General features: G+C 44.5%; 1 protein-coding gene across 3 annotated transcripts in view; it reads left to right on the top strand.

The window, feature by feature from the left end:
* Positions 1-13,105, top strand: part of LOC102746960 (histo-blood group ABO system transferase 1-like) — a 25,740-nt gene extending 12,635 nt beyond the window's left edge. For all 3 annotated transcript variants that reach the window (XM_081803877.1, XM_081803876.1, XM_081803874.1), the window contains one exon: positions 7,595-13,105. In XM_081803877.1, coding sequence (XP_081660003.1) covers positions 7,595-8,282 — 688 coding nt within the window. In that variant the 3' untranslated portion in view covers positions 8,283-13,105. The remainder of the gene's footprint in view (positions 1-7,594) is intronic.
* The last annotated feature ends 1,495 nt before the right edge of the window (positions 13,106-14,600 follow it).

Raw genomic sequence — 14,600 nt, 5'->3', positions numbered from 1 at the left:
TTTATTCTTCTGCATGTGGCTGTCCAATTTTCCCAACACCATTTGTTGAAGAGACTGTCTTTTTTCCATTGGACATTCTTTCCTGCTTTGTCAAAGATTAGTTGACCATAGAGTTGAGGGTCCATTTCTGGGCTCTGTATTCTGTTCCATTGATCTTTGTGTCTGTTTTTGTGCCAGTACCATACTGTCTTGATGATGACAGCTTTGTAATAGAGCTGGAAGTCTGGAATTGTGATGTCGCCAGCTTTGCTTTTCTTTTTCAACATTCCTCTGGCTATTCGGGGTCTTTTCTGGTTCCATACAAATTTTAGGATTATTTGTTCCATTTCTTTGAAAAAAGCTGATGGTGTTTTGGTAGGGATTGCATTAAATGTGTAGATTGCTCTAGGTAGCATAGACATTTTCACAATATTTGTTCTTCCAACCCTTGAGCGTGGAATGTTTTTCTATTTCTTTGTGTCTTCCTCAATTTCTTTCATGAGTATTCTATAGTTTTCTGAGTACAGATTCGTTGCGTCTTTGGTTAGATTTATTCCTAGGTATCTTATGGTTTTGGGTGTAATTGTAAATGGGATTGACTCCTTAATTTCTCTTTCTTCTGTCTTGTTATTGGTATATAGAAATGTTGCTGATTTCTGTGGATTCATTTTATACCCTGCCACTTTACTGAATTCCTGTATGAGTTCTAGCAGTTTTGGGGTGGAGTTTTTGGTTTTCCACATAAAGTATCATATCATCTGCAAAGAGTGAGAGTTTGACTTCTTTGCCAATTCAGATGCCTTTTATTTCTTTTTGTTGTCTGATTGCTGAGGCCAGGAATTCTAGTACTATGTTGAATAGCAGTGGTGATAGTGGACATCCCTACCATGTTCCTGACCTTAGGGGAAAAGCTCTCAGTTTTTCCCCATTGAGAATTCTATTTGCTGTGTGTTTTTCATAGAAGGCTTTTATGATATTGAGGTATATAGCTTCTATCCCTACACTCTGAAGAGTTTTAATGAAGGAAAGATGCTGTACTTTGTCAGATGCTTTTTCTGCATCTATTGAGAGGATCATATGATTCTTGTTATTTCTTTTATTAATGTATTGTGTCACATTGATTGATTTGTGGATGTTGAACCAACCTGGCAGCCCAGGAATAAATCCCACTTGGTCGTGGTGAACAATCCTTTTACTGTACTGTTGGATCCTATTGGCTAGTATTTTGGTGAGAATTTTTGCATCCATGTTCATCAGGGATATTGGTCTGTAATTCTCCTTTTTGATGGGGTTTTTGTGTGGTTTTGGGATCAAGGTATTGCTGGCCTCATAAAATGAGTTTGGAAGTTTTCCTCCTGTTTCTATTTTTTGGAACAGTCTCAGAAGAATGGGTATTAATTCTTCTTTAAATGTTTGGTAGAATTCCCCTGGGAAGCCATCTGGCCCTGGGCTCTTGTTTGTTGGGAGATTTTTGATGACTGCTTCAATTTCCTTACTGGTTATGGGTCTGTTCAGGTTTTCTATTTCTTCCTGGTTCAGTTTTGGTAGTTTATACTTCTCTAAGAATGCATCCATTTCTTCCAGATTGTCTAATTTGCTGGCATATAGTTGCTCATAATATGTTGTTATAATTGTTTGTATTTCTTTGGTGTTGGTTGTGATCGCTCCTCTTTCATTCATGATTTTATTTATTTGGGTCATTTCTCTTTTCTTTTTGATAAGTCTGGCCAGGGGTTTATCAATCTTATTAACTCTTTCAAAGAACCAGGTCCTAGTTTCATTGATCTGTTCTACTGTTCTTTTGGTTTCTATTTCATTGACTTCTGCTCTAATCTTTATTATTTCTCTTCCCCTGCTGGGTTTAGGCTTTATTTGCTCTTCTTTCTGCAGCTCCTTTAGGTGTAGGGTTAGGTTGTATATTTGAGACCTTTCTTATTTCTTGAGAAAGGCTTGTATTGTTATATACTTTCCTCTTAGGACCAACTTTGCTGCATCCCAAAGATTTGAACAGTTGTGTTTTCATTTTCATTTGTTTCCATGAATTTTTAAAATTCTTCCTTAATTTCCTGGTTGACCCATTTATTCTTTAGTAGGATGCTCTTTTGCCTCCAGATATTTAGGTTCTTTCCGACTTTCCTCTTGTGATTGAGTTCTAGTTTCAAAGCCTTGTGGCCCGAAAATATGCAGAGAATGATCCCAATCTTTTGGTACCAGTTGAGACCTGATTTGTGACCTAGGACGTGATCTATTCTGGAGAATGTTCCATGGGCACTAGAGAAGAATGTGTATTCTGTTGCTTTGGGATGGAATGTTCTGAATATATCTGTGAAGTCCATCTGGTCCAGTGTGTCATTTTAAGCCTTTATTTCCTTGTTATCCTTTTGCTTGGATGATCTGTCCATTTCAGTGAGGGTGTTGTTAAAGTCCCCTACTATTATTGTGTTGTTGTCAATGTGTTTCTTTGATTTTATTATTAATTGCCTTATCTAATTGGCTGCTCCCATGTTAGGGGCATAGATATTTACAATTGTTAGATCTTCTTGTTGGATAGACCCTTTAAGTAGAATACAGTGTCCTTCCTCATCTCTTATTATGGTCTTTGGTTTAAAAACTAATTTGTCTGATATAAGGATTGCCACCCAGCTTTCTTTTGTTGTCCATTAGCATGGTAAATGGTTTTCCACCCTCTCACTTTCAATCTCGAGGTGTCTTTGGGTCTCAAATGAGTCTCTTGCAGGCAGCATACCGATAGGTCTTGTTTTTTAATCCAATCTGATACCTTGTGTCTTTTGATTGGGGCATTTAGCCCATTTACATTCAGGGTAACTATTGAAAGATATGAATTTAGTGCCAGTGTATTGCCTGTAAGGTGACTGTTACTGTATATTGTCTCTATTCCTTTCCGGTCTATGTTACTTTCAGGCTCTCTCTTTGCTTAGAGGACCCCTTTCAATATTTCCTGTAGGGCTGGTTTGGTGTTTGCAAATTCTTTTAGCTTTTGTTTGTCCTGGAAGCTTTTTATCTCTCCTTCTATTTTCAATGACAGCCTAGTTGGATATAGCATTCTTGGCTATGTATTTTTCTCCTTTAGTGCTCTGAATATATCATGCCAGTCCTTTGTGGCCTGCCAGGTCTCTGTGGATAGATAGGTTTGCTGCCAATCTAATGTTTCTACCATTGTAGGTTACAGACCTCTTGTAACCTACAATCCCGAGCTGCTTTCAGAATTTTCTCTTTGTCTCTGAGACTTGTAAATTTTACTATTAGATGTTGGGGTGTTGACCTATTTTTATTGATTTTGAGGGGGGTTCTCTGTGCCTCCTGGATTTTGATGCCTGTTTCCTTCCCCAAATTAGGGAAGTCTCCATTATAATTTGCTCCAATATACCTTCTGCACCTCTGTCTCTTTCTTCTTTTTCTGGGATCCCAATTATTCTAATATTGTTTCATCTTATGGTATCACTTATTTCTCGAATTCTGCCCTTGTGATCCAGTAGTTGTTTATCTCTCTTTCTCTCAGCTTCTTTTTTCTCCATAATTTGGTCTTCTATATCACTAATTCTCTCTTCTGCCTCATTTATCCTAGCAGTTAGAGCCTCCATTTTTGATTGCACCTCATTAGTAGCCTTTTTGATTTCGACTAAAAAGATTTTAGTTCTTTTATTTCTCCAGAAAGGAATTCTCTAGTATCTTCCATGTTTTTTTCAAAACCCATCTAGTTTTTTATAATCATCATTCTGAACTCTAGTTCTGACATCTTACTAATATCCGTATTGATTAGGTCCCTGGCAGTCGGTACTGCCTCTTGTTCCTTTTTTTTGAGGTGAGTTTTTCCGTCTTGTCATTTTATCCAGAGGAGAATAGATGAATGAGGGAACAAAATGCTAAAAGGGTAACATGGACTCCAGAAAAATATACACTGAACAAATCAGAAGAGACCCAAAACCGGGGGGAAAAGAAAGGGAACACAAAAAAAAAAAAGAGAGAGAGAGAGAATATGATCGGGCTGGTGAATAGATCAGAGCCACAGACTAGATTTTGGGCATATTTTGGTCTGTTAGAAGAAAGTGCCTCCCAAAATTTTAAAGAAAGTAAAACTTACATATGTACAAAAATAAGGTAAATACGATGAAGGGATGGAATATGACTGTAAAGATGAAAATTATAAAAGATTTTATAAAAGGAATTGATAAGAAGTTGGTTGAATGGGGAACCTGGGTGGCTCAGTTGGTTAAGCGGTTGCTTTCAGCTCAGGCCATGATCCTGGAGTCCCGGGATCGAGCCCCGCGTCGGGCTCCCTGCTGAGCAGGGAATCTGCTTCTCCCTCTGACCCTCCTCCCTCTCATGCTCTCTGTCTCTCATTCTCTTTCTCTCAAATAAATAAATAAATAAAAATCTTTAAAAAAAAAAAAAGAAGTTGGTTGAAAAAAGAAAGAAGAAAAATTAAAAAAAAAAGGGAGAGAATGTGATATGGCAGGAAACTAGAACAAGGCCATATACTAAAGATTTAGGGTATATTTTGTTCTATTGGAAGAAACTGTCTCCTAAAATTTTAAAGAGAGAACAACTTATATATACACAAAAAATAAAGTTAACTACAATGAAGAGATAGAATATGACTCTAAAATTGAAAATTAAGAAAGATTTTTAAAAAAGGAATTGATAAGATGTAGCTTGAAAAAGGGAAAAAGAAAAATTCAAAAAAAAAATAGAAAAAGAAAAAATAAAGAAAATTTAAAAAATTAAGTTTGAAAGACTAAAGAATCATGGGGTAAAAAGCCATGAATTCTATGTGCAGCATTCCCCTAATGCTGGGGTTTTGCTGTTGTCACTGATCGGTAAACTTGGTCTTGGCTGGCTGTTCTCGCTGATCTTCTGGGGGAGGGACCTGTTGCCGTGGTTCCCAAATTCCGGAGGCGGAATTGCCCCGCCCTTGCCCGGTCTGTTTTAAGTCATTTGCTCAGGTTTGCTCTCGGGAGCTTTTGTTCCCTGCAAGCTTTTCGTACAGCTTTGGAGGACAAGAGTGACAATGGTGGCCTCCCAATCTCCGCCCCAGAGGAGCCAAGAACTTGGGGCCCCACTCCTCAGTGAGCCCCCAGAGAAAAGCAGTCAGTCACTCCCGTCTCCCTGGTCTCCGGCCGCACTCCGTGCTCACCCAGCCTGTGACCAAGCGTTTCTATCTCTGGCACCCGACCCCATGTGGAGTCTCCAAACCCAGCAGATCCCTGGGTTGCGCTCTGGCGCCGCTCCTCCTGGGGGAGGAAGGGGAGTCTCCCCGGATCTGCCACTTGTTGGGTCCCTGCTGGAGGAGCAGTGGCCCGACTGTGCCACGGATCACGGTTTATGGCAACCCCGAGCTGAGAGCCCACCCCTCGGCTCCATCTCTGTGGCTGGCTTCCCTGCTCCGATACCTGGGAGCTCTGCTGCACTCTGGCACCCCTGGTCTTTCTGTGACCCCGAGGGTCCTGAGACCACACTGTCCCAGGGAGGGTTCCACCCCCCGCTTAGCCACTGGAGTGACGTCCCTCAGCGGAGCAGACTTCTACAAGTTCCGATTTTGTGCTCTGGGGCTCTGTCACTTGCCGGTAGCCAGCAGCCGGCTGATGGAGGCTCCCTCCCCCCGAGGTCTATCTTCCTGAATATCCGAATATCGCCTCGGATTCACTTCTCCGCAAGTCCTACGGAAGTGGTCGCTTTTCTGTTCAGAGAGTTGCTGCTATTCTTTCCTTCGATCTCCTTTTGAGTTCATAGGTGTTCAGAATGGTTTGACCCCTATCTAGCTGAATTCCTGGGACCAGACAAAATTTAGGTCTCCCACTCCTCTGCCATCTTGCTCCTCCTATTTTTTCTTGATTAAACATCCAGGAGGTGAATTGCTCTGTCCTAGGTCAGATACATATATAGTTTTGTAAAACAACGTGACATTTTCGCAAGTTAGTTGTAGCATTTTACACCCCCACCCACAATATATGGAAGGTCGGCAGCTCCCATGCTCCACACCATTTTGTGATGTGCACTGCCTGTAAACTTTTATACTTGGGTCTTTGTGCAGACATTTGAGGAGGTCTGTGGGGTAGAGTCCTGGAAGTGGAATTGGGAAAGGAACGTACACATTTAAAGTTTTGATATATTGGTGGCTCAGTCAGTCTCGATTTTGGCTCGGGTCATGATCTCAGGGTTGTGGGATCAAGCCCCATGTCGGGCTCTGTGCTCAGTGGGGAGTTTGCTCCCCCCCACAAATAAATAATAAATAAATATATAAATCTTTAACGTTTTGATATATTTTCTCATATGCCCTCTGAAAGGATTGTAAAAATGGATATTTTCGTTAGTGGCAAATGAGAGTGTCTGCCTTCCCTTACCCTTAACCACACCCAGAAGTATTCCCTTACTTGTTTGTTACAAAGGTCTTTACTAAACACTTACTATGTGTGGACAAAGGGATAAGGCAGTTCCCAAACCACGGAAAGGCCCTGTGTCTGCCGAGCTTTATTCGAGTGGGGAAAGACAGAAGAAAAAGTGAAACTCAATTATAAAATATGTTCGATGGTGATTTGGGCTCTAAGATAATTAAGACTGTGTCAGTGGTTTCTTTTCATATTTATTTGTGTATTTATTTGCTCCTTCTTCTTGAGTTCTGATTTCCACCCATATAAATATACGGGTCAAGTGCACAGCTTGCTGTGTTTTTACACCAGCTAGCCTCTGCTGGTGCCAGCAGGAGGAGCTATAGGGCACGGATAGTTCTGGGCATTAGTCAAAGGATGGGAGCTACTGTAGGGGTGAGCATTGCAGGGAAAGGATCCCAGCCTGAGAGAATAGGAAGTACAAAGGGCCAGAGGAGCATGCCTGGCCTGTGTCAGGAACATCAAAGAGACGCCTGCCCAGGCAAAAAGATGGAGGACAGAGGGGAGGAGATGAGGTCAGAGGCAGATCTTGTGGGGTCTGGTAGACCACTGTAGGATCTTGATTTGCTTTTTTCTTAAGGAGAAGAAGCCATTGGAGGGTCATGAGTTGGGAGAGATCAACCTTTAGATATTACCCATCATTTGAATTTTTGCCAACCTCATGGATTAAGAAAATACCTTATGGTTGAGGCTAAGTGCTCCATACCAAGCAATCTGAATGCCTCCCCTTACTATCCAGTTGATACACTGTCTTTAGCTAGTAGATTGGCTATGGTTTTTATTTTTCTGTTTTGATTTTTCATTGTAGTAAAATGCACATAATATTTACCATCTTAACTATTTCAATGCAGATTTCCGTAGTGTTACCAATTTGCATTGTTGTGTCACCAATAGGGGCTGCCCATCTTCACAAGCATTTTCCTCTTGCAAAACTGAAGCTCTGTGCCCGTTAGACACTAGCTGCCCATGGCACCCCCCCCCCCAGCCTCTGGTGTCTGTTTCTCTGAATTTGCCCATTCTAGAGACCCCCTTGAAGTGGAATCAGGCAGTGCTTGACTTTCGCCATTGGCTTATTTCACTTAGCATGATGTCTTCAAGGCGTGGCATGGTATTAGAAGCTGGTTTTGCCCAAGTCTGGTTTTCTGCTGCTGTCTGATTCTGTTTAATGCCCACCCTCCCTTTCCTGGGATGCTTGTTCTTGGCCTTAGATACGTGGTCTTCCTGGAGCTGTTCCTGCAGACGGCAGAGAAGCACTTCATGGTGGGACACAGGGTCACCTACTATGTCTTCACCAACCGGCCCACCGATGTGCCCAGGGTGCCCCTCGCGGAAGGGAGACAGCTGGTGGTCCTGGAGGTCCGAAACTATTCGCGCTGGCAGGATGTGTCCATGCACTGCATGGAGATGATTAGCAACTTCTCGCAGCAGCGCTTCCTCCTCGAGGTGGACTACCTGGTGTGTATGGACGTGGACATGAAGTTCAGCGACCACGTGGGTGTGGAGATCCTGTCCCCCCTCTTCGGCACCCTGCACCCCGGTTTCTACAGGGCGGCCTGCGAGGCCTTCACCTACGAGCGCCGTCTACAGTTCCAGGCCTACATTCCGAGAGATGAGGGTGACTTTTACTACGCAGGAGGCTTTTTTGGGGGTTCAGTGGTCGAGGTTCTCCAGCTGACCACGGCCTGTCACCAGGCGATGGTGGTCGACCGGGCCAACGGGATCGAGGCCGTGTGGCACGACGAAAGCCACCTGAACAAGTACCTTCTCTACCACAAGCCCACCAAGGTGCTGTCCCCAGAGTACCTGTGGGATGAACAGATGCTGCAGAGGCCTCCTTTCCTCAGGAAACTGCGCTACGTGGCGGTGCCCAAGAATCATGCGGAAATCTGGAACTGAAGAGCCCAGGGCCCAGGAGATCTCCATCCAAGGCTGCAGCTTTAGCAGGTCTTCCCCTGGTCAAGGGATCAACCAAAGATTTGATGCTATGGATGAGTCCCTGGGCCTTGGTTTCCTCTTCTGGAGAGGCTCCCACCACTCTTCCTTGTATTGAACCTGGGCTCATCCTTCATGATGCCCACAAGTTCACCTTCCCCTGGAAGGTTTCTTTGATTGTGTCTTCCTCCTCCTATTGAAATGCACTGCTCTTCGCTCTGCATCCCTATAAAGCACTTAGTGTATTCCTTTGGCCAGATCTGCTGCCATTCTGCTCACATTGCCCATTGGTCTTGCTCATTACAATGTGAGCTCCTGAGGGCAGAAGCTAAGACTTCTTCTTCTTATAGGTCAGTACCTACCACAGTGCCTTATGCCCAGAGACTCTCAAAACATGACCCCTAAACACCTGGTGTACCCTGTACCCAGACAATGGGAGAGGCCCAGCCTGAAAGCACTTTTCTGGGTTTGGTTTGGGTGTATGATAGCTTGTTGCTCTGGGTTGTTTGTCTTTTTCTTATGGGTTTTGGGGAGTTTGTTTTGTGTTTTGGGTGTTAGTACTTTTTTCAGACACATGCTAAAAATCTCTTCTTCTAGTTTGTATGTTGCTACTTCAACTCTTTTAACATAGGTAAATTTAAGAACTCATCTCCTGCTTTGAAATCATGAAGATAGTGTCTTATGTTAGAAGATAGTGTCCAAAAGCTTTATGTTTTTGCCTCACACTTAGGTCTTTAATCTACTGATAATGACTTGTGTGTGCTTTTAATGTAAGGATTTGATTTAATTTTCCTTTCTCTGGATAATGATTATCTGAGCACCACTTATTGAAAACATGTTTGAAAACTTCCGGGAAAGTTCTTTTCCCTGACTTGCACAATCTTCAGCCTCCTACTGTCAACTGTCCCCATGTGCCTGGGTTTGTCTATTGGTCTGTCCTTGTGGCGATAACACACCATCTTCGTTACTCTAGGCCCATAATCAAATCTTGCTATCTGGTCCGGCAAGTCCTCCCACCTGATTCTTTAAGAGTATTTTGATTGCTCTTGGCCTGTTGCATTTCCATCTCACTTTTAAATCTTCTGTCAAATTACAGAAAGGAGCCAGCTGGAGTTTTAATATAATTTCATTTATTTATTTATGTTTTTGAGAGAGAGAGAGAGAGCATGCAGGCGAGAGTTGGGGGTAGGACAGATGGAGAGAATCTTAAGCAGGCTCCATGCCCACTGTGGAGACTGACTAGGGGCTCGATCTCATGACCCTGAGATCATGACCTGAGCCGAAATCAAGAGTCAGACACTTAACCGACTGAGCCAGCCAGGTACCCCTGGTTGGAGTTTTCATCAGAATTGTGCTGAGCTGAGCAGTGGTGCCCAGAGCGCCCCTCCCGTCCACCCGAAGGCTCACAAGGCAGGGCTGGTTCTTCTGAGGCTGGGATGGAGACTGCCGCTTACTCTCCCCCAGCACCTGGGGTTTTGCTTGCGGCCATGGGTGCTCCTCGAGGGCTGGTGCGTGCCCCCAAAACTGCCCCCATCTCTGCAGGCCATCCTCCCTGTGTGCCTGTTTGGCCCTTCCCGAGCAGGTGAGAGCTCACAGAACACAACACACAAGATCCTTCTGTTGCAGTAATTCTCTGCCTTTAGTGCCCGCAGTTCTTGGTCTCGCCGCTTCGAAGAATGAAGAGGTAGACCAGATGAAGAGTGGTGGGCAGCAAAGCAAAGTTTATTGAGCAAGAGTGTAAAGCTCCCAGAGAGGGAGGGGGGCCCAAATGGGGGGGGGGGCCTGAGAGGGTTTCCCTGGAGTTTCTAAGTTTAGGGGTTTTTATGAGCTCTTTTGCAAAACTATCTTAAGCAACCAGGGCATGCTGAGTCCTGCAAATCAGGGCTTTGATCCTGTATCTGTCTACCTATTAGGTTAATAACAATGTGTTGATGATCTTTTTTTGCTGACATCTGAGGGCTTATGTCTTCGCTGCCCCTTACCCATGATAGGGACAAATGCCTTGTGGTTAATTGCCTTATTTTAGGACGTTTTGCAGAAGTCATTTCTGCAAAGGCTGCAAAGCAGAATGTTAGTGTGGTCCTATCTGAGCTGCAAAACAGGATGTTAGTGCTGTTTTATCTTAGCTGTCCCAACTCCATATTTTCATGTTGGGGACCCTGAGCCTGACTACCTAACTGTCCAACTAACTCTTAACACTTCCTTCAAAAATTGCTTGTTGAAGAAACCGGCTCTTGAGATTGAAAACAAACAATCGGAGTTTCCCCATTTCTTTCACTTTCGGCTCATTTTCTCTCTCCCTGTTCTTGTCTGTTGTTCTCATGCCTTGGAGCACGTTGCCTTGAGCATCCCCCCCCTCTGGTGCAGAAAGTTTACACTCCCTTGGTCTTAAATGAAATAACAATTCAAGACTAGCTCCCCAGACCGTGTCCAGCCAGAGTCACCCACAGTCAGTGCCCCGCGGAGTCTCCATTGCTGGCCCGGGCTGGCCCTGCTGTCTTTCTTTCTTGAAGTGGAATGTCGCTGGAGATTCAGCGCAGGAGACTGTTCCTGTAGTTTTTGCCCAGTACCCTCTCTTGGTACGTTGAGACTGTTTCCCTCTGGTCTTGCTAAATGAGAACTGTAGTTTTTTCCCTTAAATCAGGAGTGGATTTTGAGTTGGGTCAAGTCTTTTTGTAGTCTACTGTGAGAATCATCTAACCTTTCTCTTACTGCTAATGTAAGTGACTTATAAATGCAAAGTCCTTATTTCTGGACTTTGTTACTCTCACAGATCTGGGATTGACCCTGCTTGGTCATGCCGCATTACTCCACCATCTTGGTTTCTTCTTTCTTCTGTCTGTAGTCACCAGGATGACCCATCTATGGCGGTCGTTTGGGATCTCCTCGGGAGTCTTTGCCATCGTGGTCCAGAGAGTCTGGGAGATTGGATACAGAACCTTATTTTCTATGCTCTGGGATATTTGAATCATCTCGAGGTTTTTGTTCTTGCTCAAAAAGCCTGTGGAACCTACTGTCATCTATGGCGGTAATACCTGGTGGGTTCTTCTCATTCTTTCTCTGGTACATGCAGTTCCTTCAAGAGTCATGTTCAAGTTTCTACTTCTTGAGTCAAGTTTGATCATTTACATTCTCTTGGAAAGTTGTCCACTTCACGTTGACTTTCAAATTTGTTGGCAAAAAGAACAGGATTTTCGCTTTACAGTAACTTTCAATCTGCATAATCTAAAATCAGACCATCTTATCTCTAATGCTGTTTATTTGTGCTATCTCCTTCATTCTGATCTTTTTGCATGAGTATCAAAGATTATCTGTTAACAGAGTCGTTTGTTGGGAATGCTTCTTGTTTCTAAGAAAAGCATGTGGCTTTGACTTTCCCTCTGAGTACAGCGCAAGTAAGTTGTGGTCCTGGGTGTTTCTAGCCAGTGTCCACATTGTCACTCCTTTCTAAATACTCTGCTTTTATTTCCTCTTTAACTCAAAAGTATTTAGAAGAAACCTGAAAACTTGCAATAGTTGGTTGTGATTCCTGTTGCTATCCTTTAGTTGTGTGTTTGTGGATGTATAGTTTCGTAGCAAGAATCAAGCGAGTGCACAATTTCAGCTCTGGGGAGTTGTTGAACTTCTTTTATGGCTTCCTGATGGATCATTCAAAACATTATTATGGGCAGTTGCAAGGAATGTATGCGAAATGGTACAAAGTTTGGAGAATGTCTGGCAATTTCTTAGAAAGTTAATATACACCTACCCTGTAAACCCTCAGTTTCACTCTCAGGTATTTGCCCAAGAGAACTGAAAACACATGTCCACAAAAAGACTTGTACAGGAACATTTCTATCAGCATTGTTGATAAAGCCCCAAACTGGAAACAATTCAGATGTCTACCAAGAGAAGAGCAGACAAGCAAAGCAGAGCATTCACACAGTGGAAAACTCCTCAGCACAGAGAAGAAATGGACTGTAGATGCATGAGGAACTTGGATGAGTCTCCAAAACATCATGCTGAGCCGGAGACCAGACCCAAGAGCACACAGGCTGTCGGATTCCGGGTGTCCTATCCAAGCAGGGGCAATACCCCTCTATAGTGACTGATCCTAGACAGTGGCTGCCACGGAGGAAGGTGGCAGTAGTTGTCTGGACAAGGGGCAGGAGGGGACTTTTTGGAGGTGATGGACATGGTTTTCATCCAGCTATAGGTGATTAAGGGTGTATTGCGATGGCCGAACATATTCGGTGTGTTTATTGGATGTAGATGAGATACCAATTAAGAGGACCAAGTCTCTACCTGTGTGTCAGTAACAGCACACTAAATATTGGGATTGGATTCGTGTCTGATGACCATTATAACCAAGTACCAGAAGGCGAGTGGCTGAAAACAATGGAAATTTGTTTTCTCCCAGTCCTGGAGGCTGGAAGTCAGAGATGCAGGTGTTGGCAGGGCCACGCTCCTTCTGAGATTCTACAAGAACCCTCCCTGCGTCTTCCAGCATCCAGTGGTGGCCACCCACATTTAGCCTTCCTTGGCTCGCAGCTTCCCCGCTCCGTCTCTCTGCGGCTGCAGTCCTCTGCGCCTCTCCCCTCTGCTTGTGAGCCCATCAGTCATACTGGGTTAACAGCTCACTCTCCTCTGCTCTGACCTCACTTTAATTTGTGTCTTGATTGCACCTACAAAGACCCTATTCCACACCAAGTCGTGTTCACTGGTGCCAGGGGTTAGGACATGAACCTATATTTTGTGGGGGACATTATTCTACTATAGCATGGATTAAACCAGCCTTTCTGTTCAAATGCTCCATGTCTACTGCCTTTTTTGTTTTCATAGGTTTTATTTTTTCAGAGCAGTCTGAGGCACACAAAAACTGAGCAGAGTCCCTGCTGAGTGTGGAGCCCCATGTGGAGATCCTCTCAGGATGCCGAGATCATGACCTGAGCGGAAATCGAGAGTCGGACGCTGAACAGACTGAGCCACCCAGGGTCCCCACACACCTGCTTTTCTTGATTGACCTTCTCCTATAATATTTTGACTCCTTGCTAATGTTTTTCGAGCTGTCATGTAGTTATTTTTCTTTAAAAAGCATGTCACACAATCTGTGCATCTTTTACCAGGGGAATTTAACCTCTTCACACTTGGGATCATCAGTACATTTCAAGCTTATTCTTGCCATCTTATATCCTGTTTTCTGTTTCACCTTAACCGTTGAGCTTTCTAGTTCAGTCATACTAATACTTCTGCTGTGACCCTTTGCATCTTCACCTGCACTCACTGTGACTCTTACTTTTCCCCTGCATTGCCAGTTGAATCATTGGCCCCCATCTCTTCTGCTTCCTGCTTTTACTCATTGTGTATTCTTCGTGCAATGAGACTTTGGGGTCTTTGTTTCCAGGTCTGGGATCACTCTTGGGTGGCATTTGGGTATTTTAGCGTCTCGCCTAGGAGCCCTCATTGTAGTGAACTCTTCTTAAATCCTCGTCTGACACATGGGTGTGGAATGTCCTTTTATTCCCTCTGATGTGTCCATGCTGAGCGAGCTCTTCAGCAGTCTTCTCGAGCCTGGGCTGGTGTGTGCAAGGCGGCCATCAGTCTTGGACCACAGTGTCCTCAGCTTCTGCTTGCCACCATACCCTCCAGATGACCAGCGACCCTGTCCCACTGTGTCTGAGTCATGTTGGTGTCCCAGTTTCCCTCGTGAGCCACCGCTGGAGGGCTGCATTTGTATTTTCCCTCCTTACCTCATAGCTGGGGAAGGTGGGACGGGGCTGAGGACACAGCGCAGATCAGCTGAGGCTGTGTGCAGGTGTCTCTACAGAATTTGAGAGCTTTAGTGATGTGCCACCTGTTAAGGGCAGCGGGGCCAAAGCCAAGGGAAATGTCATCATCTGCCTGGAGACAGGGAAGGGGCGCGGGGCTGATGTAGGAACCTAAGAGTGAGAAAAAGGAGCATCAAGCCCAGGATACTGGGCTTCTGGGGGACACTGCTCTCTGATAGAGCGAAGGGGAAGTGACATTCTGAGAGGAAAGAATCTGGCTGAACTGAGTAGACGCGGGGGAGTAAGGAATAGGAATTCCAGGACTGAGCGAGGCAGGAGGGCACGTGAGTCCCCCCTCAGGTGTGCTTCCCCTCCCTGAGCCTCAGCTTCCTCACCTGTAGAAGGAGGATCACCATAGCACCTACCACAGGTGCCCTGCAGACTAGAAAGAAACCTCTGGAACAGTGCCTGCCAGGTACTAGCTGGAGAGGAGTGGGTTATTGTGGGTATCCCGCCGGCCCTCAGAATGTCCCTT

This window comes from Leptonychotes weddellii, chromosome 14 (genome assembly GCF_054177405.1).
Source record: "Leptonychotes weddellii isolate Sample4059 chromosome 14, ASM5417740v2, whole genome shotgun sequence".
Taxonomy (NCBI): domain Eukaryota; kingdom Metazoa; phylum Chordata; class Mammalia; order Carnivora; family Phocidae; genus Leptonychotes; species Leptonychotes weddellii.
This window is presented reverse-complemented; position numbering and strand designations above follow the sequence as displayed.